Source organism: Sporobolomyces salmoneus (assembly GCF_050403485.1).
Source record: "Sporobolomyces salmoneus JCM6883 DNA, S_salmoneus_JCM6883_v1_ctg47, whole genome shotgun sequence".
Taxonomy (NCBI): Eukaryota; Fungi; Basidiomycota; class Microbotryomycetes; order Sporidiobolales; family Sporidiobolaceae; genus Sporobolomyces; species Sporobolomyces salmoneus.
This window is the reverse complement of record NW_027481116.1, coordinates 1-23,321: the sequence shown is the minus strand read 5'-3', so window position 1 is coordinate 23,321 and position 23,321 is coordinate 1. Positions and strand designations below refer to the sequence as shown.

General features: G+C 51.9%; 8 protein-coding genes across 8 annotated transcripts; 3 read left to right on the top strand and 5 right to left on the bottom strand.

The window, feature by feature from the left end:
* Positions 1–320: 320 nt before the first annotated feature.
* Positions 321–6,401, bottom strand: JCM6883_004256 (uncharacterized protein; the record flags this gene model as incomplete). Its single annotated transcript, XM_076633913.1, has 6 exons — positions 321–576; positions 647–1,479; positions 1,543–3,122; positions 3,187–5,903; positions 5,980–6,063; positions 6,139–6,401. The coding sequence occupies 6 exons, from the start codon at positions 6,399–6,401 to the stop codon at positions 321–323; spliced, it is 5,733 nt and encodes a 1,910-aa protein (XP_076486076.1).
* A 698-nt stretch (positions 6,402–7,099) lies between these two features.
* JCM6883_004255 (uncharacterized protein) lies at positions 7,100–7,717 on the bottom strand (the record flags this gene model as incomplete). Its single annotated transcript, XM_076633912.1, has 3 exons — positions 7,100–7,315; positions 7,401–7,581; positions 7,671–7,717. The coding sequence occupies 3 exons, from the start codon at positions 7,715–7,717 to the stop codon at positions 7,100–7,102; spliced, it is 444 nt and encodes a 147-aa protein (XP_076486075.1).
* Positions 7,718–7,870: 153 nt separating this feature from the next.
* On the top strand, positions 7,871–10,689 carry JCM6883_004254 (FG-GAP repeat domain-containing protein; the record flags this gene model as incomplete). Its single annotated transcript, XM_076633911.1, has 9 exons — positions 7,871–8,330; positions 8,411–8,905; positions 9,028–9,230; positions 9,301–9,645; positions 9,707–9,815; positions 9,893–9,954; positions 10,033–10,111; positions 10,208–10,545; positions 10,630–10,689. The coding sequence occupies 9 exons, from the start codon at positions 7,871–7,873 to the stop codon at positions 10,687–10,689; spliced, it is 2,151 nt and encodes a 716-aa protein (XP_076486074.1).
* A 161-nt stretch (positions 10,690–10,850) lies between these two features.
* On the bottom strand, positions 10,851–13,765 carry JCM6883_004253 (sodium:solute symporter family protein; the record flags this gene model as incomplete). The annotated part of the gene is made up of 11 exons (XM_076633910.1): positions 10,851–10,953; positions 11,022–11,131; positions 11,203–11,510; positions 11,572–11,822; positions 11,888–12,320; positions 12,388–12,454; positions 12,535–12,768; positions 12,863–13,143; positions 13,239–13,317; positions 13,436–13,560; positions 13,654–13,765. The coding sequence occupies 11 exons, from the start codon at positions 13,763–13,765 to the stop codon at positions 10,851–10,853; spliced, it is 2,103 nt and encodes a 700-aa protein (XP_076486073.1).
* Positions 13,766–14,466: 701 nt separating this feature from the next.
* JCM6883_004252 (uncharacterized protein) lies at positions 14,467–16,640 on the top strand (the record flags this gene model as incomplete). The annotated part of the gene is made up of 8 exons (XM_076633909.1): positions 14,467–14,688; positions 14,758–14,835; positions 14,912–15,032; positions 15,123–15,226; positions 15,320–15,537; positions 15,618–15,925; positions 15,989–16,444; positions 16,525–16,640. 8 exons carry the CDS (start codon positions 14,467–14,469, stop codon positions 16,638–16,640), a joined length of 1,623 nt encoding a protein of 540 aa, XP_076486072.1.
* Positions 16,641–16,863: 223 nt separating this feature from the next.
* On the top strand, positions 16,864–18,727 carry RKM2 (protein-lysine N-methyltransferase; the record flags this gene model as incomplete). Its single annotated transcript, XM_076633908.1, has 6 exons — positions 16,864–16,969; positions 17,056–17,087; positions 17,150–17,635; positions 17,701–17,767; positions 17,845–18,241; positions 18,301–18,727. The coding sequence occupies 6 exons, from the start codon at positions 16,864–16,866 to the stop codon at positions 18,725–18,727; spliced, it is 1,515 nt and encodes a 504-aa protein (XP_076486071.1).
* A 729-nt stretch (positions 18,728–19,456) lies between these two features.
* Positions 19,457–21,926, bottom strand: JCM6883_004250 (uncharacterized protein; the record flags this gene model as incomplete). The annotated part of the gene is made up of 3 exons (XM_076633907.1): positions 19,457–21,166; positions 21,232–21,595; positions 21,667–21,926. The coding sequence occupies 3 exons, from the start codon at positions 21,924–21,926 to the stop codon at positions 19,457–19,459; spliced, it is 2,334 nt and encodes a 777-aa protein (XP_076486070.1).
* A 154-nt stretch (positions 21,927–22,080) lies between these two features.
* JCM6883_004249 (uncharacterized protein) lies at positions 22,081–23,179 on the bottom strand (the record flags this gene model as incomplete). The annotated part of the gene is made up of 4 exons (XM_076633906.1): positions 22,081–22,423; positions 22,488–22,542; positions 22,610–22,800; positions 22,859–23,179. Coding segments are annotated over 4 exons (910 nt in total), but the record flags the coding sequence as incomplete, so codon positions are not given.
* Between the last annotated feature and the right edge of the window lie 142 nt (positions 23,180–23,321).

The window sequence follows — 23,321 nt, the reverse complement described above, 5'->3', positions numbered from 1 at the left end:
TGTTTTCTTCATTGCTGCGCCTTCCCCTCTCGTACCGTACTCTTTCATGCCGCTATCTCTTTCTCTCTTGTTGTAGCAACGTGTTGTATTCTCGTCTATCTCTTGCTCTGCTTCCTCGTCAAATCTGCCGAGACTCGGAGAGCTTGACCTTAGAGAGGCAGCGAGTGTCGACCCGCCCAACGTGAAGGCTTGCATGTGCAGAAAAATGAGACAAAGGAGTACAAGCATAAGCAATGAGAAGATAAGTAAGATAGGTCGTAAGATCGTGACAATGCGAGGTTAAGGGGAAACAAGATTGAGAAGAGGAAACAGGAAAATGATCAAGATTGGTCGTCCTCCGGAATCGGTCGAGACGACGCAGAGGCGATCAGTTGTCGGTACTCCGCGGGAAGCGGAGGAGGTTGAGCAGGTTTCGCCTCTTTCGGACGGACGAAGAAGTGACCTTGCTGCTCTGTCGCGACTCCTCCATCTTGACCGAGGGCGAGAAGTTTTTGTTCATCCCGAACGTAGATCGAGGGGAAACGACCAGCTTGGAAAGGAGGCATCGAGGCCGAAGATCGTTTGCGATCGCGATGTCTAGATTACGAGTGGTAAGATGTGTGAGTTGGCTTGAAAGAAGATTGAAACAGCAGAAACCCAAACGCACCTTAACATATCGGCGATCGATTCAGCACGATCGTTCGAAGTAGATCCGTCACTTGCTCCATGCTCAACTTCGAAGGAAGAATCTCTCGAGTCGAAACCGAAGCTTGAGTCTTTCGAGATGGTCGACAATCGATTGTTTCGAAGGTCGGAAAGGACTTGCCAAACGACCTCGCCTCCAATTTCGTCTTGTTGTTCACCTTCTGCTGCACCCTCGGGCTGAAGCGTGCGATCGCCGAACTCCTCCGAGTTCTCCAGTAGTGAGCGATCCGAGGCGTGTTGGTGTTGAGCGAGAGGAGGGACTGGAGGAATATCCGATTCATAATCGTCACTCGCTTGCGCGTAGAAATCGAGGAACGAATCAGCATAGCCGGATTGCCTCGAACTCATGATCGAGCCGAGAGATGGCGACGCGGGAGGAGGATACTGAGAACCGACGACGCTGAGACGAGATCCGGCACTCGACGATGGCGGGAGAGCCGAGGAGATTGGTCGTTCGGGAATAGGTCCAGCTTCCCGTGAGGAGGCGAGGGAGGCTTTGCGATGATGACGAGAGCTGGGAGGAGGGGTCGGGACACGATCTTGTAACGATCTCGAAGAGGCAGTTGAACCTTTCCGGCGGTGACCGCGAGAAGCCGAGGAAGACGAAACGTCGCTCGTATGTCGCGCGTGTGAGCTCATCGAACCTGTGCGTCGGGCTTGCGAGGCATTGGATCGTTGACGACGAGGAGAGTTGGTCGAGATGGAACGGTTTCCGAGTGACGAGCTCACGCTGCCACTGTGACCGTGTGAGGTCGTAGGAGATTGCGCGTAGGCCGAATCAACAAGCTCTTGAACCTGTAGAATCTCCAAGACGTCAGTCACCTTATATCTAGCTTGGAAAGCAACCGAAGTTCTCACCTTGTCTGGAGGCAAACCGAGATCCTCGGCTGCTTCCCAGAGACGCTGCATCGAATCGCTTGAAGCTCGAACCGGATGACCACTCGTGCGGGTAATACTTTCACCACCTCGAGAGCTGCGAGTGACGACGGAAGGCGACGAGTCGGAAGGGAACGAGAAACCTTGCTGTAGTGCAAGGGAGGCTTGACTGTTGCGACCAACGGAGAGAGGAGCAGTGCTGGACACGGTAGGAGGGAATCTCGTATCGTCATGGATCGAGGGCGAGCGAGTGCCGGTGCGAGGAGATGAACGGCTTCCTCCGTTTTCGATGCCGAGTCCGAATCCCGTCTGTTCCTCCGCGGCGTCAAGCGAGGTTTTCGAAGAAGGGGCTTGTGAGCGTTCTGGCGTATCGGAGTCGCGACGAGGAGAGGGTGGAACCGGTGACTTTCTCAAACGAGAGACGAATCGATTGAGCCCGCTTCGACCTTCTCTGCCCGAGAGACTCGATGGAACTGGCGAAGGCGGTACGGTAGAGCGGAGACTCGATTCCGAAGGGACAGGGACAGGGGGAGGTGAAGCAGGGCGTTCGCCGACTTCTTCCACGACATCGAGACTTGGTGGAGGCGGTCGACGGGGAGGAGAGCGAATGGTAGAACCGGGATGAGGTCTAGCGAGAGGTGTCGTTGGATCATCAGTCGGAGTCGAAGGGTAATCTGATACTGTGGCTGATCCCGGGGTAGACGAGAATTGAGCGGCGTGCTGATTCGGAGGAGTGACGGGCGGAGCATCGACAACGGGACGAGAGACTTCTACCGAGGGACGGTCGACGAAAGGCGTGACCTCGTCACCGTTGAGCGTAAGATGGTCGCGACTTTGTTTCTTGAGCAACATTTTGAAACGAGAACCGAGGCCTCGAGATTTCGAACCTTCGTTTTCCGCGACGTCCTTCCGGTTCTTACCACTCTTCGAAATCTTGCTGTTCGTACGAGGTGATCGGGCGGACGGAGAAGCATTCGTGCCGAGATTGGGTGAAGGCATGATCGGAACGGTCGCGATATCGGCGGGAGCGGAGACGAGGTGAGGGGATGAGATGGAGACTTTGCGAATCGACTTCTTGGTGAGACTGCGCGAAGGAGGAGAATTTGGCGTCTTCTTGAGGGCGAATGTCGCGAGAGTCGCTTGGTTTCGAACATCGCGGATCAGCATCGAGGTGGTCGAAGCTGGATCGCGGCGGGGCATGTTACGAGGCACTCGGAGTAGCGCTGGTTCCTTCTCGTTGTCGAGTTGAACCGGAGTACCGAGCGAAGTCGAAGGAGATTCTTCCGAGGTCGATTCGTTTGTCTGCGAGGGTAAGAGTTCAGAGACGTGATCCTCGGCTTCGAGCTGGTTGTCTTCGTCGACCAAGTCGTCTCCGTCTTCGTGTTCGATCGAGAGGTCGTGCATTCCCGGGGAGCGAGAGACGCCGATTTCAGGCGAGAAGGGTTCTTCAACGTCCGCGTCCTCCCCTTCCTCTACTTCCTCTACTTCCTCCTCCTCCTCCTCCTCGTGGCCGTCAGAGAAGTCGGGTTCGTCCCTCCGTTCCCCCCAAGACGCTGTATCAGCTGTTGAACATCGAGAGGTTGTTAGCGATGCTCGAAGATAGTTTTATCGGGAGAACAAGCTCACGAGATCCTGCGAGACTACCGAACTCGAATGCGTCGGACTGGTTGGTCGAGGGAGTTATGATCGAAGTTGCGAACTCGGGAGACGAACTCGATTGACTCGTTTGAAGTTCCATCTTAGTCGACTGAGGTCCCGAAACGTTCGTGTCGATAGTTGTCCTCGCGTCCGCAAGATCGTTCCTCTTAGAGATCCTTCTTGATGCTCGTGCTTGATCGTGAATGGCGGAAGGCGCGAGAGAAGTGAAGCCCAATCCAGAAAGTTCGTCCCCGAAATCGAAAGCTCCGGTAGAGGTGATGCCACTTTCGGCAGAGTCTTTCCGACTTCCCATTCCGGTTCCAATACTACTACGAGCGCCGTCTCCGTCTGAGTCATCTTCTTCACCGTCGAACGAACCTCGTCGCAATTTTTCCAAGTCTTCTTCTCGAATCGATTCGACTGCCTCGTCTTCGTCTTCGGAGAGATCTCGTTCGAGAGAATGCTCGGACTCGACCTCCTGATCTCCTTCATTCGTTTCTTCTAGTGCTTCGTCGTCCTCAACGTCGAGATTGTCTCCGTTCGTCGAAGCCAGTTCCGTCCTCTTTCTCTCCTCGGCCCGTCTCACTAACGCTTCCTGGATTACGACCAGATCTTCCAGCGCAATATCTTGAGCTCCCTTTTCAGCGACGTTCTCCTGGTTCGCCGCGATAGCGAGTAGCTCCTGCGAGGGTAAACGATCGAGTTGCGAAAAAGGTGAATCTGTCTCGAGTTCTGAGCGTTCCTCCACGATCGAGGAAGAGTCGACGAAAGGATGTCGGGTGGATGTTGACAGAGAAGACGTAGAGAGCGATACGGAAGGTTTCGATCGAGGTAGAGGTGTAGGTAGTTCGTCGAGTAATTTCGATTCCCGAATATCGACCGCTTTCTCTGGGAGTTGAATCTCGTCGTCCGATCCATCGCTCGTCATCGAACCTCCGATTTCGAGCGCTTCGTGGAAGCTGGAGCCCGTCGAACTCGCGACCGAAAAGACAGAGTCCCTCGGTTGTGCGCTTTGGGTAGAGAGCGATTCTGTGTCGGTGGCACTCGATTCGACTGGTAGCGGGATTGAAGCCGCGAGAGTCGTCAGGTTTCCTCCGTCTGCTGCGTCTTCCTCCTCCTCCTCCTCCTCCTCCTCCTCCTTCTCGTCGCGGTCTTTGGTCTCAGAAGTCGAGGCGGACGTCGTTCTGTCTTCCTCCTTCAAGTCTGTCACTATAACAGGATCATCCGAGTCAAGATGCTGTCGATCCTCCTCCTGTCGACTCTCAACCTCGAAAGAAGCGGGAACGTCTCGATTCGGAACGAAGGGAAACGAGAATGCTCTCGGAAAGAGTGTTGTGCCATTCGGAGTCGAGGGAGTTTCGGTCGTGTCCGTCTCAGACGTATATTGTCGTTGTCTCTGACTGTCGTGACTCGGTTCTTCGTCTGCAGTTTGGTCGGACTGAGAGATTGAGGGAGGCGGAACGATTGCGAGAGTGGTTGTCGGGGGAGAAAGTGGTCGAGGTTGAGGGTCTATCGCAGCGAGAGAGGAGATGGAGGAAGAGGGAGGCAGAGGGATTTGAGACGCTAGAGGGAGTTGATGATGAGGAATCGAGGCGAGGGCCGAACTCGCGCTGGAGTAGAATGGGTCGATAGGTTCCGTGTCGCTGAGGGGTGGTGAAGGAGCTCGTTCATCGTGACCGGTTTCGGACTCGAAAGTCCCGACGCCTCGAAGATCGTCTTGGTCGATTGGGGAGATGGGCGAGATTGAATCGTCAAAGAGCGTAGAATCGATTTCCTCCTCCTCATTTTGCCCTTCTTCGATAGCTTCTCCACCTCCTTCTCGTTCTCGAATCGAAAGACCCTTCGAAGTAGTCGAGAGCGTCCTTGACAATTCATCCTGTAATGAATCGAGCGCTATCGAGATCCGTTTGATTTGCGAGCTCGTCAAGTTCGGTGGTTGCGCTGTCGTAAAAGCAGCCGATGATTCTTGTGGCTCTTCATCTTGATCCAGTTCCTTCTCTTTCCCTTTCCCCTTCCGATCTGCCGTGAGTTCCTGATCCTCCTCACTCGCAGTTCTCAATCCTCTCCTCTTTCTCGTTCCCGTACTTCCGATACTACTCGCTATACTATTCTGACTCATACTCTTGACCATTCCTGCACCTCCGGAACTGACTCGACCTCCGAACAAACTGCTCCCTTCTCCTCGTCTTGGCATGTAAGATTGTTGTTGCTGATTCGGCGAGGTAGGGGAGCAGAAATTCGAGTTCGCTGAAGACGAAGGGGAAGATGATGAAGATGACGACGCGATCGGTTCAAGAGTAGGAGAAGAAACGGAAGTAGTCGGGAAAAGGGGAGTTTGGAAAGTTTCGGGAGATGGCAAGAAACTGACGAAAGAGTTTCTTGAAGAAGTGGGAGATCCAGCTGAACCGGACATGACAGGAGACAGGAAAGCGGCCGAACCATGCTGGGATTGTTGTTGAAATGGAGATGTGGAAATCGAAACTGATGGGATTGATCGATTTCCCTTTGCTCCTCCTCCTGATCCTTCGGCAGCCATCTTCTCAAGATCAACTCCGGACCAATCGATCCTCTTTTTCTTTATCGCTGACTGTGAACTTTTTGTAGGTAGCGGGTATTGATTCGCTTCGAATGCGGATTGCAGTTTGTATTGTTGTAAAACGGCATCCATTTCGAACGTTGTTAACCTTCCCGTCTTCCTTTGTTCGCTGAAGTATACGTAGTCCATGTCTCGCATGTCAGTGAACTGTCTAAACGTACAAGATGTGAAGGAAGCATGCTCACTCGAGATGTGAAGTCAAAGTCTCATAATCGACCAATTGTCCGTCTGTACCTCGTAGTAACTCGAATCTCGCCGTCAAGTGCGGTCTATCGTTCAGATGTTTGAATCATCAGCGGTGCAGAGAAAGACAGGAGCCGAGAGAGCTCGAGAGAGGAACGCACAAGATCAACGAAGTTCGAAACTCTTCCGGTTCAGGTAACAACAAACTCGAAGTAGTACTCGTACTCCTACTCATTCCACCACTCTGTACCCTTCCTCCTCCTCCTCCTGTTCCTGATCCGGTTGATCCATCTTCATCTTGACTGTTTCGACTCGAAGAACTCGCCGTTCGACTGATCGTTGAAGACGCTCGACTGTTCGACGATGCCTTGTCGTGTTCTTTACGTTTCTTCGACTCGCTCCTACTGCGCCGGAACCGCTGCATCGCCGCCGGAGAAAGGGAGAAAGTCGAGAGAGGGACCGCTACTCGAACTCCGCTTTCGGGCTCTGGAAAGGTTACCGTTCGGTTGGGAATTGAAGGAGGGGTCGTGCTAATGATAGTGAGTTGTGTCGTGACAAGCCGAGTTCGTGAAGAGAGTGGAAAGAAGAACACAGCGGAACGAGTTCGAGGTTCGAGAAGCTTCGGGTTTCTCGCCAAATTTCGCGTTTGAAGGCACTCTACTGCGTTACTCGCGATACGATGAGGTTTTGCGAATGAGCAACTCGCGCGTACGCAGGGAAAATTGCAAGTCAAGTCGGAGTCTATCCGCTCTCAAACTTGGCTCCCAGCTCATATCCACGGCTGCGCGAGACTCGACAGGCTTGAGGCAAGAGTCACACGACTGCTTGACGAGACTCGGCTCGTCGGGATCCGGGAACACTGGCGGAAAGAAGGAAGACATAGAGATGAGGAACAGAGGAGAGGAGAGTTTCGTCTGAGCGATTTGACCTCTCGTCCATCTGTGCGGCTACACTGCTGCGGCATTTGAGAGCATGACCGCAACCATCTTGTACTAGCCTTCTGCCTACCTTCACCCGGTCTATCTCGTTCATCCGTTGGAATAACTCACTGATATACTGATTTTACATTTTGACGTCTCGAGTCTAGTCCGTCCAGCTCGTATCACCCTCCTTAGTCTACATCTATAGCTTGCCATCGATCCTATCTACCATTCTCTCGTTCCCCCTCACAACCCCCTCCCGACCGTTCACAGATTCGAGTTGTTCCTTTGCCGGGTCGACAACTTGCTCCTTCGCTTGTCCCGCTAAACCTTTGAGTCCGTTCCAACTCTTTGATGCTACTGAAGACCAGTTTGTCGTTCGGATCGATTCGAACCCGTTTGAAAGTTGAGAGTTCCACTAGAAACAGAGAAAGAGACCATTCGAATTTCGGGATCAGTTCCTCACTTCTTCGTCTTCAGGAGGGAGAAACGCTGGGACTCACTCTCGCTTTGATCTCTTCTGTCAGAGGCAACCTTCGAGGAATCATCGCAACTCCATTCGAAGTCTGAACAGGCGAATGAGGAACTTCTCGTCCTTGAACGATCTGACGCGAGAGGGTGTTGAGATCCGAGGAGAGTTTCGTTGAAGTTGATTGGATTTGATCCCTGTAGTAGATCGTTGCACTGTATTCGAGGGAAGGGCCGGGGAGAGTTGACAAGATGAGATGAAATGAGATGATGAGACGATAGTGGGAGGACTGGAGAGGACTCACGTCCCACCGATTACGGCTCCTGTTAGGAACTTGAAGAAGAACGACATGATTCGGTAGCGAAGGAGCTGAAGGAGGAGTAAGAGAGGGAGTCGGGTCGGAACGAGGTCATCTTTATCCTCTCGCCATTCACCTCGACTTCAAGCTTCAAGCGTAAACAGGACAGTGTGACTCGCGCCTACTCTCGGCTCTTACGAGCGACGATGCTCTCCTCCTTGTTGTTCCTCGTCGTCATTTCTCTCTCATCCTCGTCGACTCGCGCCTGGTCCTTCCCTTCTCTATCCTCCCTCTTCCCATCCCACACGCACCGATTCACTTCCGAGAAACTGCTCGACCTCGGCTCGCTTGGACTACCGAAGACCGGAAAGATCGCGGCCTGGGGAGATTTCGATTCGGATCAATTCCTCGACTTGTTCCACCTCTCTTATGACCAACGTTCACTGTCGGTATGGACTTGGGATAGGAAGGAGTACGTGTGGAAGGAACAGGAGGAGACTTTGATTAAAACAAAGGGAGATTTCATCGTGACGAACGTCGTTCCGGGAGATTTCAATAGAGATGGAAAGTTGGACTTGTTGTTGATGGGAGAACAACAACCAGGTTCGGGATGGTCGAAAGAGACTCAATTGTTGGTCTACCTACAGACCTTGAATGGAACTTTCGGTACGTTACAAGTTCGAAAGCCGTCTCGACTTTCCAGCTTTGACTTATCTTTGCTGACTCGTCTCCTGCACTATTTCCAGCTGAGCCATACACTCTCGACTCGTCAAGTCTCCCTCAACCAATCCCACTAGACGCAACCGGAACGATGCAGACCTCGTTATTCGGATTCTCTCCCACTTCTGCCTCCTCTCCCCAACTCTGGCTCAACACCGCATCCTCTTCCCCAAACGATTCCTCTCTATTCACATCCACCGACGCATCAGCCCGATTCGATTACTCATCGCATCCGACTGGTGAATGGAATTGTAATTTCCCGAATCCTCATTCGAATCAATTCCTCGATCTCGATGGGGATTGTTTGGCAGATGTTTTTGTGACGTGTATGGGAGGGAAGAATGGGGACGATAAGGATCATTTGAGGTACGAGGTTTGGATCAATGAGAAGAAAGGATCATTGCGAGGAGGTGAGGGAGACGAGGAGGGACAACAGACGGAAGCAACAGGAGGAAAGTTTGTCTGGAAACGAGGTGGTGACCTGCCCAAGGGAACGAAGAGCGTTTCATTCGCGGATATGGGTACGTTTTTTTCTTTCTTTCTCGCTTGCACTCTCTCTCCCTCGGAGCCTGCGTGTCTTTCTCTTCCTCTCTCTCACGCCTAAAACTCTCGGGTACATGAGCTGACGACAGACCCTGAGCAGATCGAGATGGAACGTTGGACATGATTCTAACGGTTTGTCCGAGTTCGAACAACCGGGATTGTTCGATTCAAATCGCCTACAACGATCAAATTCCTCTTTGTACGAGCACTTCCGGTCCGGAGGAAGATTGTCGGGATATCGAAAACCTCTGCGTCGCCGATCCAAATTTCGGATTCAACCTGAACGACTCTGAAGACAATGCTGTAAATACCTCTCTCTCGCTTTGTTGGGAATCAACGTGACTACTAACCTTCTGCTCGTGTGCTCTTGTAGTCTCTCAGCAAATTCGTAGTTTCGAAAGACCTCATTGCTTCGCACAACCTCGTTACCAGCTCGACGTCGTTTCGCGGTTTCCTCCCAACTCCGCCTCAGATCGGAGACTACAACATCGACGGATACCCCGACCTGCTACTCCTCGTATCACCTCAAGCTCACTCTTCTCAACGTCGGGTCAAACTGTTGCAATCTCGACCGTGCTCTCCCGGGAAATGTACCGAAGCTCAGATTCGAACGAGTCGAAGACGGTATGAAGTCGTTGAAGGGGACGCGAAGGGAGTTGAGGAGATGGAGAAGTTTACGGATGTCGAGAGCGTTAGTTGGGTAGATTTGGATGACGATGTACGCTGTTTCGTTTCTCTGTCACTATCGAGAAGGAGTGCTCACGACTATGTATTCACAGGGATCACTCGATATCGTTCTTCAGAGATCAGGTCAATCCGGAGCAGCGAGACAGATCAATTTCATCAAGAACAACTTCTTCAACGACGCTTTCTTCTTGAAAGCGATGGGTGAGAACCTCGTCTTCCTCCCGTACTCTCAGTCTGAGCCAGGGATGCTCATCAGCGTGACGGTTGATCTCGAATAGTTCTCAACGGCGCCTGCAAGAGTTGGTGTGAACCAACGGAACCTGGTCAAACGAGGTATCGAGTCAGTCTTATTCCTTTCTCCGCTGTTTGCTCGATGTACGACAAGATCACTGACGATATACCTTGACGTCGAGCGTAGCCGTATGGAAGCAGTTACTCAGGAGCTAGCTTCAAATTCACAGTTCTCGATCCGACTGGCGCTCGTCGTTCGACCCAATGTCAGTCTCCCCTTTCCTGAATTGTCTCGTCTCGGGGTCCTCTTCGACTGAGAGCGCCGTGCCCATCAACGTTGCTGACCATTTATTCGATCGCAGACGCACAACTTCCTTCGACCTCTTACATGTCACTTGGGTTACCGTACGCCCACCTCGGTTTGGGACGCACAAACAACTACGTCGAGAATCTATTTATCGGCTCGACCCGGTCACAGCAAGAACAACACTTCATCAATCTCGAGGGAGTGATCCCAAATTCCCAAGTCCTAATCTTGCCTTACCAATCGAGCGAGACCGAGGGTAAAGGTGACGTTGGAGAATGGAGGAAAGAGTTGTACTTGAAACCAGGAGACTGGATCCCTTGGGTCACGGTCGTACTGCTTACGGCGATCGTTGGTTTGGGAATCGTCGTTCTAGTTTTGCATCTCAATGAAAAGGTGAGTTGCAACTTCCTCTCTCCGTGCGGACGTCCTTTGTCCGGCACTATGTAACTGACCACTTGTCTCATCCGCTTACCGTAGAGAGAGGACGAGGTGGAGAGAAGAGCCAGGTTGTTATCGCTGAATTTCGGGGCACTCTAGACATTTCTGTTCGTAGTGTTTGTTCTCAAGTACGAATTGTTGTAACCCTTTTCATTTCCGATAAACCCACAGCAGCACATCACGACAAAGGAGAGAAGAAATACACTAAGAGAGAGAGACAGAGAAAACCGTTCTGTAATCAAGCGATCTATCGTTTAATCTCAAGCAACCACGTCCTGTCTCGAACCTCGACCCGTCATCGCTCGCACGGCTCCTCTCACGATCAAGGACATTTCCCTCTTCGATTCCCAGACCGGTAAAAGGCTGAAAATTCATCTGTGTCAGCGTTTCCGAGCTCAAATCAACCGTGAACAGAGACGGGAAGAACTTACATGCATAGAGCTCCGGCGACAAGTACCCAGATGAGTGCGATCGCGACCCAACCAGTGAAGAATTTAGGAGAGAAGATGTAGTGGGAGAAGAAGAGTGGAAGAGGAATGATCTGTCAAGCGTGAGGAAGTAACGAAAGATCAGCACCCTCGTCTTATGACGTAGAAGCGACCGAATACGTACAACAGTGATGATAACGGCCAATATAGCGCTTCCCCAAGTTGCCTTCTTCAAGACTCTTTCGAGCATTGCACGGTCGAGCTCTTCCTCTTCTTCTTGCGGAACTTGACTCTCGAAGTCTTCTTTGTCGTTGTTGACGAGGGCGGGGGCTTGTTGGATCTCGGTCGAAGGTTCATCGTCCGTCTTCTTTTCGTTCAAGTCGGATGAAGAAGGAGACCTGTCTTCGTTTTCTTCGAGAGTAGTCTTGGTCGAAGCGTCGTCGGAAGCGATTTTGATGGCACGTGTTCCCTTCCAATTGTAGTTGTCGGGTTCTGGAGTGAAGGAAAGGATTGAGCTGGAGTCGCTCGCAAGGTTCGAGGGAAAACAACGTACTGATTAGAGTGATGATAGTCGTTGCGATTGTACTCATGACGAGTCCGGCAGAGGCTCCTGAGACTGCCGAGTACGGCTTTGCGAGATTCGGAATGTCGATCGCACCGTAGCACTTGCTACAGGCGGTGAACCAGGCGATCATGGCGCATGCGAATCCGAACCCAGTTCCTCCAAGGACGGCGGCTCGACTCGTTTTGCTCCATGCTACTGTACAAGCGACGGGGAAGACTGCCGGAGTCAAGAGTACACCCCTAATGCAAGTCGGAGCGTGTCGGTCAGTCGCTGTATCGGGAAGGTGAAAGAGAGGAAAACTCACTGGACGAAGAATAACCATCCAAGATCGATTCCAGCGACGTGCAAGATCGTCGACCAACATCCAGACCAGACTGCGTATCCGAAAATCGCGAATTCCGAAATTCGTAGAGATTGATTCGCCGTGAGCTTTTTCTTTTTGTAGCAGTCGACGATGTCGAACGTGATAATCGACGAGACTGAGATGAGTTCAGCCGAAGTCGCCGAGGTCGAAGCCATGAAAACTACGACGAGCATTGCGACGGATCCTGCCTTTCCGAGGAGAGTTGCGGCGGCAGCGGGAGCAACCAATCCAGCTGAAACTTGAGATTCCGAGAGGGCGAAGGGGAAAGTAGGGAAAGCGGGATTTGACATGAGAGCTCGTCCGGCCAATCCTAAAGTCGTCCCGAAGCAGAAGGGAATGGCGAACGTGAACACGACGCAGAGAAAGGTAAGTTCTGGGTTGTGCGATTCAAGAAACAAAAGGAAGAGAGACTTATCACGCGATGCCTCCTGCGAAGTAACCTTGCGTGGTAGTTTCAGGACGAGAAGCGATGGCCCGCTGCCAGTATCCTTGATCGAGGAAGACTCCCTGAAGAGCGGTCGGAAACGTTGTTAGCCGGACTTGAGGGTTAGGGTTACGAAAGAAAGAATCGATTCGCGAAGACTCACGGAGAATCCGTTGGCGATAGTGCTTGCAGCAAAGAGCAGTCCCGAGTTACTCGTCATCGTGAGATAGCTCCCCTCTGCGTTACCCGAAACGGGTGTGATCCGAGCTGCTTCCGTCAACAATTCGTACATTTTTGTGGGCGAGCCGATGAGGTCGGAGGTCCCGTAGGTAGTGAAGGCGAAGTAGTAGATGATGACGAAGAGAGCAACGGTGTGAAGGAAGTCGACCAAGAAAGTCTGGAAAACGACAAGTATGAGTTTTCTGAGCTCAGCAAAGAGAGAGAGAGAGAGTGTGTGTATGTGTGTGTGTGTTTGTGAAAGAAGCACTCACAGCTCGTAGACCACCAAGGAGAACATAAGCACTGATCCCGAGAGGCAGTAAAAAGTTACAAGCGTAAATGCTAGCTCCCGTTAGAGCGTTGATCGTTGCTGAAGCGCCGAGAATCAGACTACCGGTGACGATGTTGGCACAGACGAGAGCTGCTCCGGTCATGAGAATGTGACAAGCGGTTCCGTATCGACGTTCGACAATTTGAAGGTAAGTCACAGCTCCGTTTGCGTTCATCTTGACCTTTGACGCCATGACGGCGAACATGGCGATCTGAATCGTTCCTGCACCACGAAAAGGGTGTCGATACATGTCAGCGAAAGAAGCCAGAAGAGATATGAAAAGTGCGAAAGAGAGTAAATTGAAAGTTGTGACTCACCTCCGACACCATACCACCATGCGCCGGACACGCCCGAACCGAACGTTCCCGCGGATGACTGAAGTAGAGTGGCAGACCACTGCTCGCGAGAAATCTCTCAGTAAGGATACGAAACTTTCGAAACGAGGGAAAAAAACGTGACAGAAAGATGTCGAAAGAGGAGAGGGAAGGAAAGGAGAGACGAGAAGAGTACTTACTGTCCAGGCAGAGACGATACCGCAAGCAATCAACCCGGGCTTAACCGATCGAGAGGCTGCAAGGAATTCTCCTGCAGTTTGTGGGTTGAGTCGAGTGAAGCGTGCTTGTAGTGTAGTCAAGCCATCTGGATACACAGTATCACTGTCAGCATCAGAGAGAAGAGAGGAGAAGAAGATCGACGGGAAGACCAGGAGAGGTTTGAGAGTGCCAGACTCACACATGAAAGCGGCAAAGAAGACACTGGCGCCGATGACCACACCGTAACCGACTCCGGCACTAAGGAGATGTGCAAAGGGCGCCTCTCCTTCGGGGAAACCTTGAACGGCCATCGTTTGCGATTGCGAGAGAAAGGTTGCGAAAACAAGAAAGAGGGAATTGGTTCTTCGATATTGCAGCGGTTCGTCGAGGTTGTCGTATAGATCGAGTCGAGGAGGTCGAGAGAGTATGAATAGGGAGTAGAAGGGAGGGCAATGTCGGAAGGGCGGCGTTGGAAGAAGGAGGGAAGAAGAGTCGAATCGGCGAAGAAAAAATCTAATATAGAAAGCGCGATAGAGTCTTCGAGCAGAGCAGTTCTGGGGTCACGCATATCGTACATTTCTCCGGTTCTCGATAACGATAAGAGCCACGGAAAAGTAGACTGTTTTGGCCAAGTTCGATTCCGGTCGGATCACCCGGTTCAGCTACTCGCTAACCTCGACCTTGCCGCTTCCAGTAAAGCTGCGATCGGTCTAATGATCCATCAATTGAGCAGGACGGCGAGATACATACTCACGTCAGCGCATGAGCCAACGGGGGAAGAGAGAGGAAAGATAAGATTGCGAAAGACTCACGGTCGGGCGAGCCTTATCTGCAGCCTCTACTTCCGACCGGGAACGTGGTCGACCGGCGGTTAGAGATCTGGCGCGCCGGATGATCCGTAATCTGCTCACCCCCGCCTGCTGACCTACTCGGAACCTAGTTCTCCGAAAACTTGAAATTCCCCGCCTCGTCTTCCTTTCCCTCACCACTATCCGCGATCGACTGAACCACGATGCCAAACTGGGAAGATACCGTAAAGACTACTCGCGCTCAACTCCAAGCGAAGATTGACCAGTGCGGGCCGAAAGTTCAAATCGATGAATCACTTCGAAACGTTTCAACCGTCAGACTCGAGGGATTGCTGGACCGGGACGAGATCGATGTGACGGAACAAGATGTAGATGCCTTGTTGTCGAAGATGGCGTCAGCCGAATGGAGTGCTGAAAAAGTCATCGTGAGTGAACCAAGCCTTGAGTCTTCTCCGCACAACCATCTCCATGTCTGACTATGTTATGGTTCCTAGAGAGCATTCCTTCATCGAGCTGTGATTGCTCATCAGCTTACGAACTGTCTCACCGATCTTTGGGCGGAAGACGCGATCGTACGTCGTTGAGCTCTCCCTTTTCTCGACCCTCGCAACGACCAGCTAACGAATCATTTGACTCGTTCAACGACAGGCTCGCGCGAAATACCTCGATGAAGAACTCAAGAAGACCGGAAAACCAGTCGGTGTGTTACACGGTCTCCCAATCTCGCTCAAATGTCAAATCGACGTCGAGGGCAAGCAAGTCAACATGGGTAGGTCGTTTTCTGTCTCCTTCTTCGTGTCCCATCACTCGTCGTGTACAGTATGAGTGGAGAGCAGCTCTGACAACTCGAATCGTGCAGGATACGTCGGATGGGTTGATCGTATCGCGAAGAAAAACGCTGTGCTCGTCGACCTTTTACTCAAGCAGGGCGCAGTCTTGTACTGCTACACGAATGTACCTCAAGTGAGTCTTCCTTTCTCAGGCATAGATCTCAGTAGAGGATCAGTGAAGCGAACGTAGCATGTCTGAGCTGACTCATTTTGACTCGTCGAACAGGCTCTCATGTCTGGAGAGACTCTCAACAACCTGTACGGACGAACCGTCATGCCGTTCAACCGCGGTCTTTCATCGGGAGGTTCTTCCGGAGGTGAAGGAGCGTTGATCGCGCTTCGAGGATCACCTCTTGGAGTCGGAAGTGACATTGGAGGTTCGATTCGTATTCCCTCGGCGTTTAACGGTCTCTATGGTCTCCGTCCGAGCTACCACCGCATCCCGTAAATCATCATAGCTCTCACTCTTCTCTCTTCTGCGTCGAGTCTGAGCTGACTCGTTCCTTGTGTGCGTGTGTGATCAGATACGGCGGCGCCACAAATTCGCTCGAAGGCTTCGAAGCGATCAACTCGGTTTTAGGTCCCATGACAACGTCGCTTTCTGCTCTCAAACTCTTCGTCAAGGCCGTCCTCGAAGGTCAACCTTGGAGATACGATCCTAACGCTTCTCACATCGCTTGGAGGGAATCCCAATACGAACTTGAAGAGCACAACGGCGGTAAAGAGCTCGTTTTCGGGATCATGTGGAGTGATGGACTGGTCAAGCCGACTCCTCCGATCATCCGAGGTCTCAAGATTATGAAGGAGAAGCTCGAGGCGCAAGGTCACAAAGGTCGGTTCTCCTTCACCCGTTCTCGCAACTTTCCAATTCGCTTACATCGTTTTCGATCCACAGTTATCGACTACACTCCGCCGAACGCCGAAGAAGGAAATAAGATTACTGGAGAACTCTTCGAGGCGGATGGAGGACGAGACATTGCCGAAGCGGTCGCGCTTTCTTCCGAACCCAACCTCAATGGGGTCTTGAGCGGTGACAGTAAGGAACTCTCGGCATTCGAGTACTGGCGACTCTGTCTCCGACGCAAGCAGTACATCACGAAACAACTCGCGGCGTGGGAAGCGACTCAGGAGCAAACTGGAACGGGACGACCAATCGACGCAATGATCGCCCCGGTTGCTCCTTACACCTCCTTCACTCATGACTCGCAGCAATACATCGGCTACACTGGAACGTTCAACGTCACGGACCAGAGTGTCGGGATCGTACCGGTTACTTCGGTCACGAAGGAGGACGTCAAGGCAGAACCTCACGAGTTCAAATGCGACTTTGACAAAATCAACTACGAGCGATGTGAGTTCCCCTCTCCTCTCGAGACGCCCTTGAAAGTCACGACATCTACTGACCCGCCTCTCCTTGTTCGGGATCGCTAGATGACCCTGAAGTGTTCATCGACGCTCCCGTCTCGCTTCAAATCGTCGGAAGAAAGGGAGAGGAAGAAGCCGTTTTGAGGATGACGGAAATCTGTGATGCTGCTCTCAAGGCATAGCTTCTTAGTTCGTACCCTGTTATGTAAAGAAAGAAACGCTGTTTGTGAGATCATCTTGCGAGAGACGATTTCTGAGAGTTTCAGCTCGAATTTCAGCGATCAACCTTTCTAGCTCCTTCCTCCCACTTTGTACTCGTACCAATACACAAGAGTCCTCCACAGAGCATATACGGACCCTCGGCGGCCAGCGGCACCCCGGTCTCCCTTATCCAACAACCGCTCCATGTCAAACGACTTTGACCCGATCTGGACCTCGCTCCTCGCTTGGCTAGCTACCTTCGAAGGTTCGATAGACATAGAAGAGCACGTACAACTGGTCCATAACGCAGGTTAGTCGCTCCTTCCTCCTCTCTTTTCCTTCATCTCAATTTCAAGTTCTCTCGAAAGGATCTGACTCTAGGCATTCTTTCCGCAGCTGGACGTGGTCTAGTGGCGAGGATTGATCTAGTGAGCGTTTCAGGCGGACCTCTCGGGTTGACGCAAGCTCATCTTCGTCTCTCTCTCTCCAGAAACCTTCCTCGCTCCTGATCAGTATCCCGAACAAGGCGCTGCTCAACCTGTCAACACTGAGTCCGCTATACCCTCCTCCGTTCACGAACGGACGGCTCAATGCGACCCAATTGCTGTCTCTCCACCTCGCTCTTCAATTTCGCAAACACCTTTTCTCCGACAGCGACATAAGGGTCAAGGGGAAATCGAAGGAAAGTCCAGCTGTTCTCGCAAGAGACAAGTACTGGCCATTCATCGCGACATTGCCGAGAAGTTTCCCGAATCACCCACTCACCTGGAAAATCAGTACCCTTGATTCGGCTCAACTGGCGACAGAGTATAGTTTGAAGGAGGACGTTTCGATGCAAGACAGAACGGAGATGAACACGAAGGAAAGGAGTCGATACCAAAAACTGTGCGACTGCATGGGTTCGGGATTGCGAAGTCGAGTCAATGATATCGGAAAGAGATTCAAGCAAGATTGGGAAACAGTGCAAAGCCTCTGGGTGAGTGTATTCGGCATCGTCATCCGGTTCTATCGCAGAACTGAACTCCGTCATGTGGTTCACAGAATGAGACGAAGCTGGAAGAGGGAGAAGTGTTTGGGTTTTACGACTTTCTCCTCGGTTGGCTCAACGGTGAGGCAGACATACCGATTCTCTCGACGCACGATTCTCTCGACGCCTGGATCTGACGTTAAGCTTGCGGAGAACAGTCAACACTCGTTGTATCTATTTTGACCTCCCCTCAAACTCGACCTCTCCCTCGCACTGGAGCAAGAAAGAAAACTCGTTAACTCTAGCTCCCGTCATCGATATGATCAATCACGCTCCAGCTCTCTCGACCAAACCGCATCCGTCTCCAACCGCGCTCACGTTCTCCTCGCCTTCTCGTTCTTCGTCGGACAAGGAACTGCAAAAGGGAGATGAGCTCGCATTCAGCTACGGAGGACACGACGACTCGTTCCTGCTGAGCGAATACGGCTTCACAGTTGGAGATGAAAACCCGTACAACTCGCTTGATTGCGACAAATACATCGAGGGGATGTTCGAGAACCAAGGGCTGGAAGGCGAATTGAAGATTGGAGTGCTGAAAGATTCAGGTTATTGGGGGTGAGCTTGCACTCTTTGGTTTCTGGGCCTTCACCGAGCTGATACATCGCGCTCTACAGTGACATGACGTTCCAGTCTCACCCTCCGGCGCCTTCCTGGAGGGTCTTGATTGCTTTGAGGCTATTCCACCTCCGGCTTCCTTCAAATCGCTCGCTCTCTGCCGAAGCAGTCGCCCCGTTCTATGACCTCCTCAGCGGTTCAATTGACCAAATCTCACATCTCAACGAGAAAAAGGTTGAAGCGACGTTGAAAGCGATAGCGAAGAGTCTAGTCATCGAATGCGGACAAGGTATCAAGACGTGTCAAACCTTGAGGTTGGAATGGGAGAAGGAACAGGCGTCACGGATAGACTCAAAGTCGAAAGAAGAGCGAGGGCACCTCGAGGAGATGCTCGAGTGGTTGGGCATGATTGAAGGGATCTGGAAAGGGGAGGAGAAGATTGCGAAAGCCGTAGCAGAGGAGGGAAACCAGCCCGTGGAGAATTGAAACTATTGCAAGGGTTCAGATGGCCACCTGAGCTCGGCTCTCTCGCGAGCAAACGCAGTCTGCGCGAGATCTGAATCGCGAGCGGAGCTATCGCTTTCCGAGCGTCAACCGCGGGTCTAGTGGGGATTACTCGTTCCTCTATGATTCCCGCGTGCTTCTGAACACTCTTCATCACCTGTAGCACTTTGAGAGGGAGATTATGTTCGGATGGAATGATGGACGAGACGAAGGTTGATTAGAATTCATTGCATAAATTTTTATTTAGAATTCTAGCGAGCGAGGTGTTCGAGTTGATTGAAGTCTCTCTTCTCTTCAATCACTCATACATTCTCATCACTCGCTAGACCTCGTTTGACTCCGTCCGACTAGAGAGATCTCGATTCTCACAGATTAGACTCGCCACAGCTCTTAAGGTCATCGATTTCAGCGAATCCAACGCTTCGCGAGACAATCTCAAACAACGCTTGTCGTGATGCTGCCACTGCTAGAGAGACTTACTCGTGACCTGTCGTCCTATAGTCGGAAGAGCTGACACGAAGGACTTTAGAAGCAGAGCAAGACTCGGGAAACTCGAGCATCTCGTTTAACGCAATCTCTCACGGGCCGATGAAGAGGCAACCACTCAAGACAGTAGGTAGCAGGATATCTCAGAGGCATCGCTCATACACAATCGCTTCGTTGCTCTCTCCGAAGCGATTCGTGACTTAGTATCAGTGCTCAATTTCCATTTCATTTCGAAACTAGCTCCTTCTTCTCCCTCTCCCTCGCCAGTTTCCTTTCTCTACCTTTCTCCTCCATTTCCTTCGCTTTCCCAGCTCTCCATTCACAGCCTTCCTCAAATTCGCATGTTCGACATCTTCTGACCTCCTCGATAGAAACTCCAATCGGGTCTCGCTCACCGTTCCAGTATGAGAGAGATTCGGCGAGGTGGGAAGAGAGTAACGGAAGCGAAAGTGGAAATCGAGAGACACCAATAAGCTGCGGAGGTGTTTGAGGCAGAGAGGGAGAACGAGGACGTTTGCGCGGGGCTTGAGGGAGAGCAGGAGGCGGAGCGGAGGAACTCGATCGCGTACCGTGTCGGCGAGACAATGGAATTGCAGGGGATGGTTCGTCTTGAAGGGCCGCTTGCGAATTGGTAGGTAGAGACGAGAGAGGGATTGCGCCCTTCAGCGCGTGATGATCATCGTCGCTGAGACTCTCCTCGACGGAGAGAGGCGGAGGAAGTTCGAAGGGGAGAGGAAGTGAGGGATTTGCGAGGAAAGGTAGTTGAGAATCTCCTCCTGCGATGTCCTCCTCCTCCTCCGGGACTCGCTTGTTTTCTACATCGACGTCATTTGCCGCAACCTGTTGATCCTGATCCTGGAGACTGAGTCTGATAGCTGCTTCGAGGTCGGCTTCTTCGTCGTCCATTTCGAGCTTTGAGTTGCTTCTCGCATCGACAGTGATCGACTCCTTCTTCTTCTTCTTTTTCGCGCTTCTCCGTCCTTTCCATCGCCCTGCGCCCTCTTCCTGCCTCAAGACGTAGCTCAGCTCCATCTCGTCTTCCAGAACCTTCGATTCCGCTCGTCCTCCTTTGAGCATCTCTCCAACTTTTGCAAGCGCCCGTACGAACTCCCTCAACGTACTTGCGTTACTCAGGAGATCCTCGAGCTCGGAACCTTCGATGACGGGCTTGATAGTCGCGAGGAAAGAAGTCGGAAGTGGAGCATCTGAGGAGAGGTCGAATTTTGAGTAGAGCTTTGACCAGAGGAAAGGACCGGTAGGAACGAGACTGGGCGCTGGATTCGGAGAAGAGGAGGATGGAGCGGTAGTAGGCGGTGGTTCCGGTTGAAGCAGGGAAGTGAACAGTCGGTGATAGAGCATCAATTGGAGTTTTGCAGGAATCGTCTCTGCTTCGGGTGGTAAAGAGCGATTGAACCGACTTTTCGTGTCGGAAATGATGTAACCCCATCTCGTTTTCGTCCCTTCAACTGCCTCGAGCTCGAGTCTCAGCTTCTCCAGTGCTTCGACTTCTGCCAATGCTGCTAGGTCCGCCTCGTCGTCCGTCTGCGTCAGGCCCATGAACAGATCATCCGAATCGAAATTCGTCTCCTTCCCTTTGCCCTTGTCCCGAGCCCCGTTCACGCCGTTTCCAGCCAGGTCGAGAGCAGGTTTCGGTTGGGATGTCGTCGGTGATGGCGAGAAGAATTGCAGTAAGGTCGATTGATCGTTCTTCTTGCTCGGGGAAGGAGTGAGTTTCGACGTCGAGGGGGATGATTTCTTCGGCGTGGAAGGCTGAGCTTTCCTCGCAGACTTGGCGGGGGACGTCTTCTGTTGAGGAGCTCGAGAGCGAGGAAGAGACGATGCTAGAGGAGAGATCGGAATTTCGCGCCGCTCGATCTCGTCGATTACTCCGAAGACGAGAAAGTCGCCGACGAAGCCGACAACGGGAATTTCACGCTGTCAGATCCACATTGAGGTGAGTGAGGGATGCTAGGCCGCGCACAGGAAAGACATTCACGTACGACTCTTCCCTTTTCGATCAGGATCGTTAACGATACGATCGTGTTCAGGATTCTCAACGCCCACCAAGCCTCTCTGTTCCCTTCTGTCTCGACTCTAACTTGCTGCACGTCTCCCATGACTGTTTTCTCGATCTTTGCGTGTATCTCTGTCCCTTTCACCAGCACTTTCTCACGTTTTACGGTTTTCTTCGTGTCTACAACGAGTTCTACGCCTTTCGACGAGGTGATTGTCGCAGGTCGTTTCAGTGGAGGTAGCCAGCTCTTCGAAGCTAGTCGGTAAGCGTGTTGTTGCTCGCACCATGAAGGACTCGAGAGGTCGGAAACGCTGAGAGCTCCCCAGTTCCTTGATTTGCGATATCGTTCCCTACGACGCATGTACATTGTGAGATCAGCTATCTACAATATGCTAGTATGTCAATCCAGCGAGAGACTCACCAGAGGCTTCTCTGATCCTCAACCCTTCGCTCGCTCAACTTTGCTGAAGCTTCCCCAACTAAAGGTCCTAGAGTTTCCAGCTCTACATGGATCTCGTTGAGGCTCCCCCCGGTCTGCGTAGGCCGATTCTGGGCGGATTCTGATTGTTGTTTGATGAAACTCGATTGCGCTCGATCGAGGACGTCCAAGAGAGCTTCGTCTGTGAAGTCTAGTTCTGATCCGTAGTCTGAGTCTGTGTCGTCGTGGGGCGGGCCGTTCATGAAGAAAGTGACATGTTATCGAGAAAGGAAGGCAGCGATTCTCGAGATCTCGCTCATTGGACATGCTCCAAAATCCCCAGTGCATTTGGTACAATATAAATAAACATATGATATGGATAGGGGAATAGTACAAGCAAGAAGGAAGACTTCGCCTTTATGTTCCTTTTTGGCTCGACGACTGTTCGTCGTTTCTCGATTTATCTTCCTGCTTCTCTTCCAGTTCGACTACAGTCTCCTCGTCTCTGCGCTCCTCTTTCACTGGTCGAGCTTTCCTCAGACTGTAGTTCCCACTCCATCCAATCCAGCTTTTCGCTCCCGGGCCACGCGCGAGGAGGGTCAACAACGCGAGGACGTTGAATCCGAGCTGAAAGGCGTAACAAGCTCTCCATCCATATCGAAGGAAGAGTTTTGGGCCGGCCGAACTTCCGGTGGCCTGGCCCGCAAAGACAAAACTCATGTAGACTCCGTTGATCCGGCCTCGACTGAGTGGATCGATGCTGAAGGTTGAGCGAGAGCACGTCAGCGAAGTAAAGAGTAAGATGAGCGAGGACAGAAGCGTACGCATAGATACGTGCTTGTTGTCCGAGAGTCATCGTTTGTTGGAATACGTCGATAACTTTAGAGAAGTAGAACTCGTGATTAGCAGGGCTTCCCCGACAATTACTTAGCGAGCGACGACTCACAAATACAGCAGATGATGACTGGGGCCAGATTGAGTCCCGCAGCTCCCAACGCCAGGGCTCCTGTGCACAACTGCCCGACGAGAGCGAGAAAGCTGACCAACCACGGTTGCAGGCGGTCCGTAAGCCGTCCAGCGAGTGGAGCCCAAACGACTGCGACGATTCCGCACAGACCGAAGAGACCGATTTCGAATCTAGTTGCAGAGGAGAGAGTTAGATACGGAATTCAGGGAGAAAGAACACGAGACTTGCGTGTCGTAACGAAACGGGGCATCGTTGAGAAGAAACGTTAACGATGTCCACCAGCTGACGAAAATCGAGCACGATAAATAACCGACGAGGCAACTCTGGATCAACAACGGCTGTGTGAAAAAGAGTTTGACCATACTAGGCACGGTTCGAAAGGGGTTGATATAAGCGAGGTACGGTACGCAGGAGGCTTGATATGTCACTGACCTGGTGAGGATACCAAAGTAATTGAGACCGGTCCGTTTCTTGGGAAAATCGGGAAGGGAGAAGTAGAGCATGACCAGCAAGGAGAACTGTGTTGCAGCGGCAAAGTAGTAGGTATTGCTGTTTCAGACTCGAAGGTCAATCAGTACAATTCTGCTAGATGGGGGGGGGGGGGGGGGGGGGGGGGAAAAAAAGTATTTGGTGAAAAAAGTAAAACAGGAAAAAAAACCCCGAAAACGGCGCACCCTCACCACACACAAAA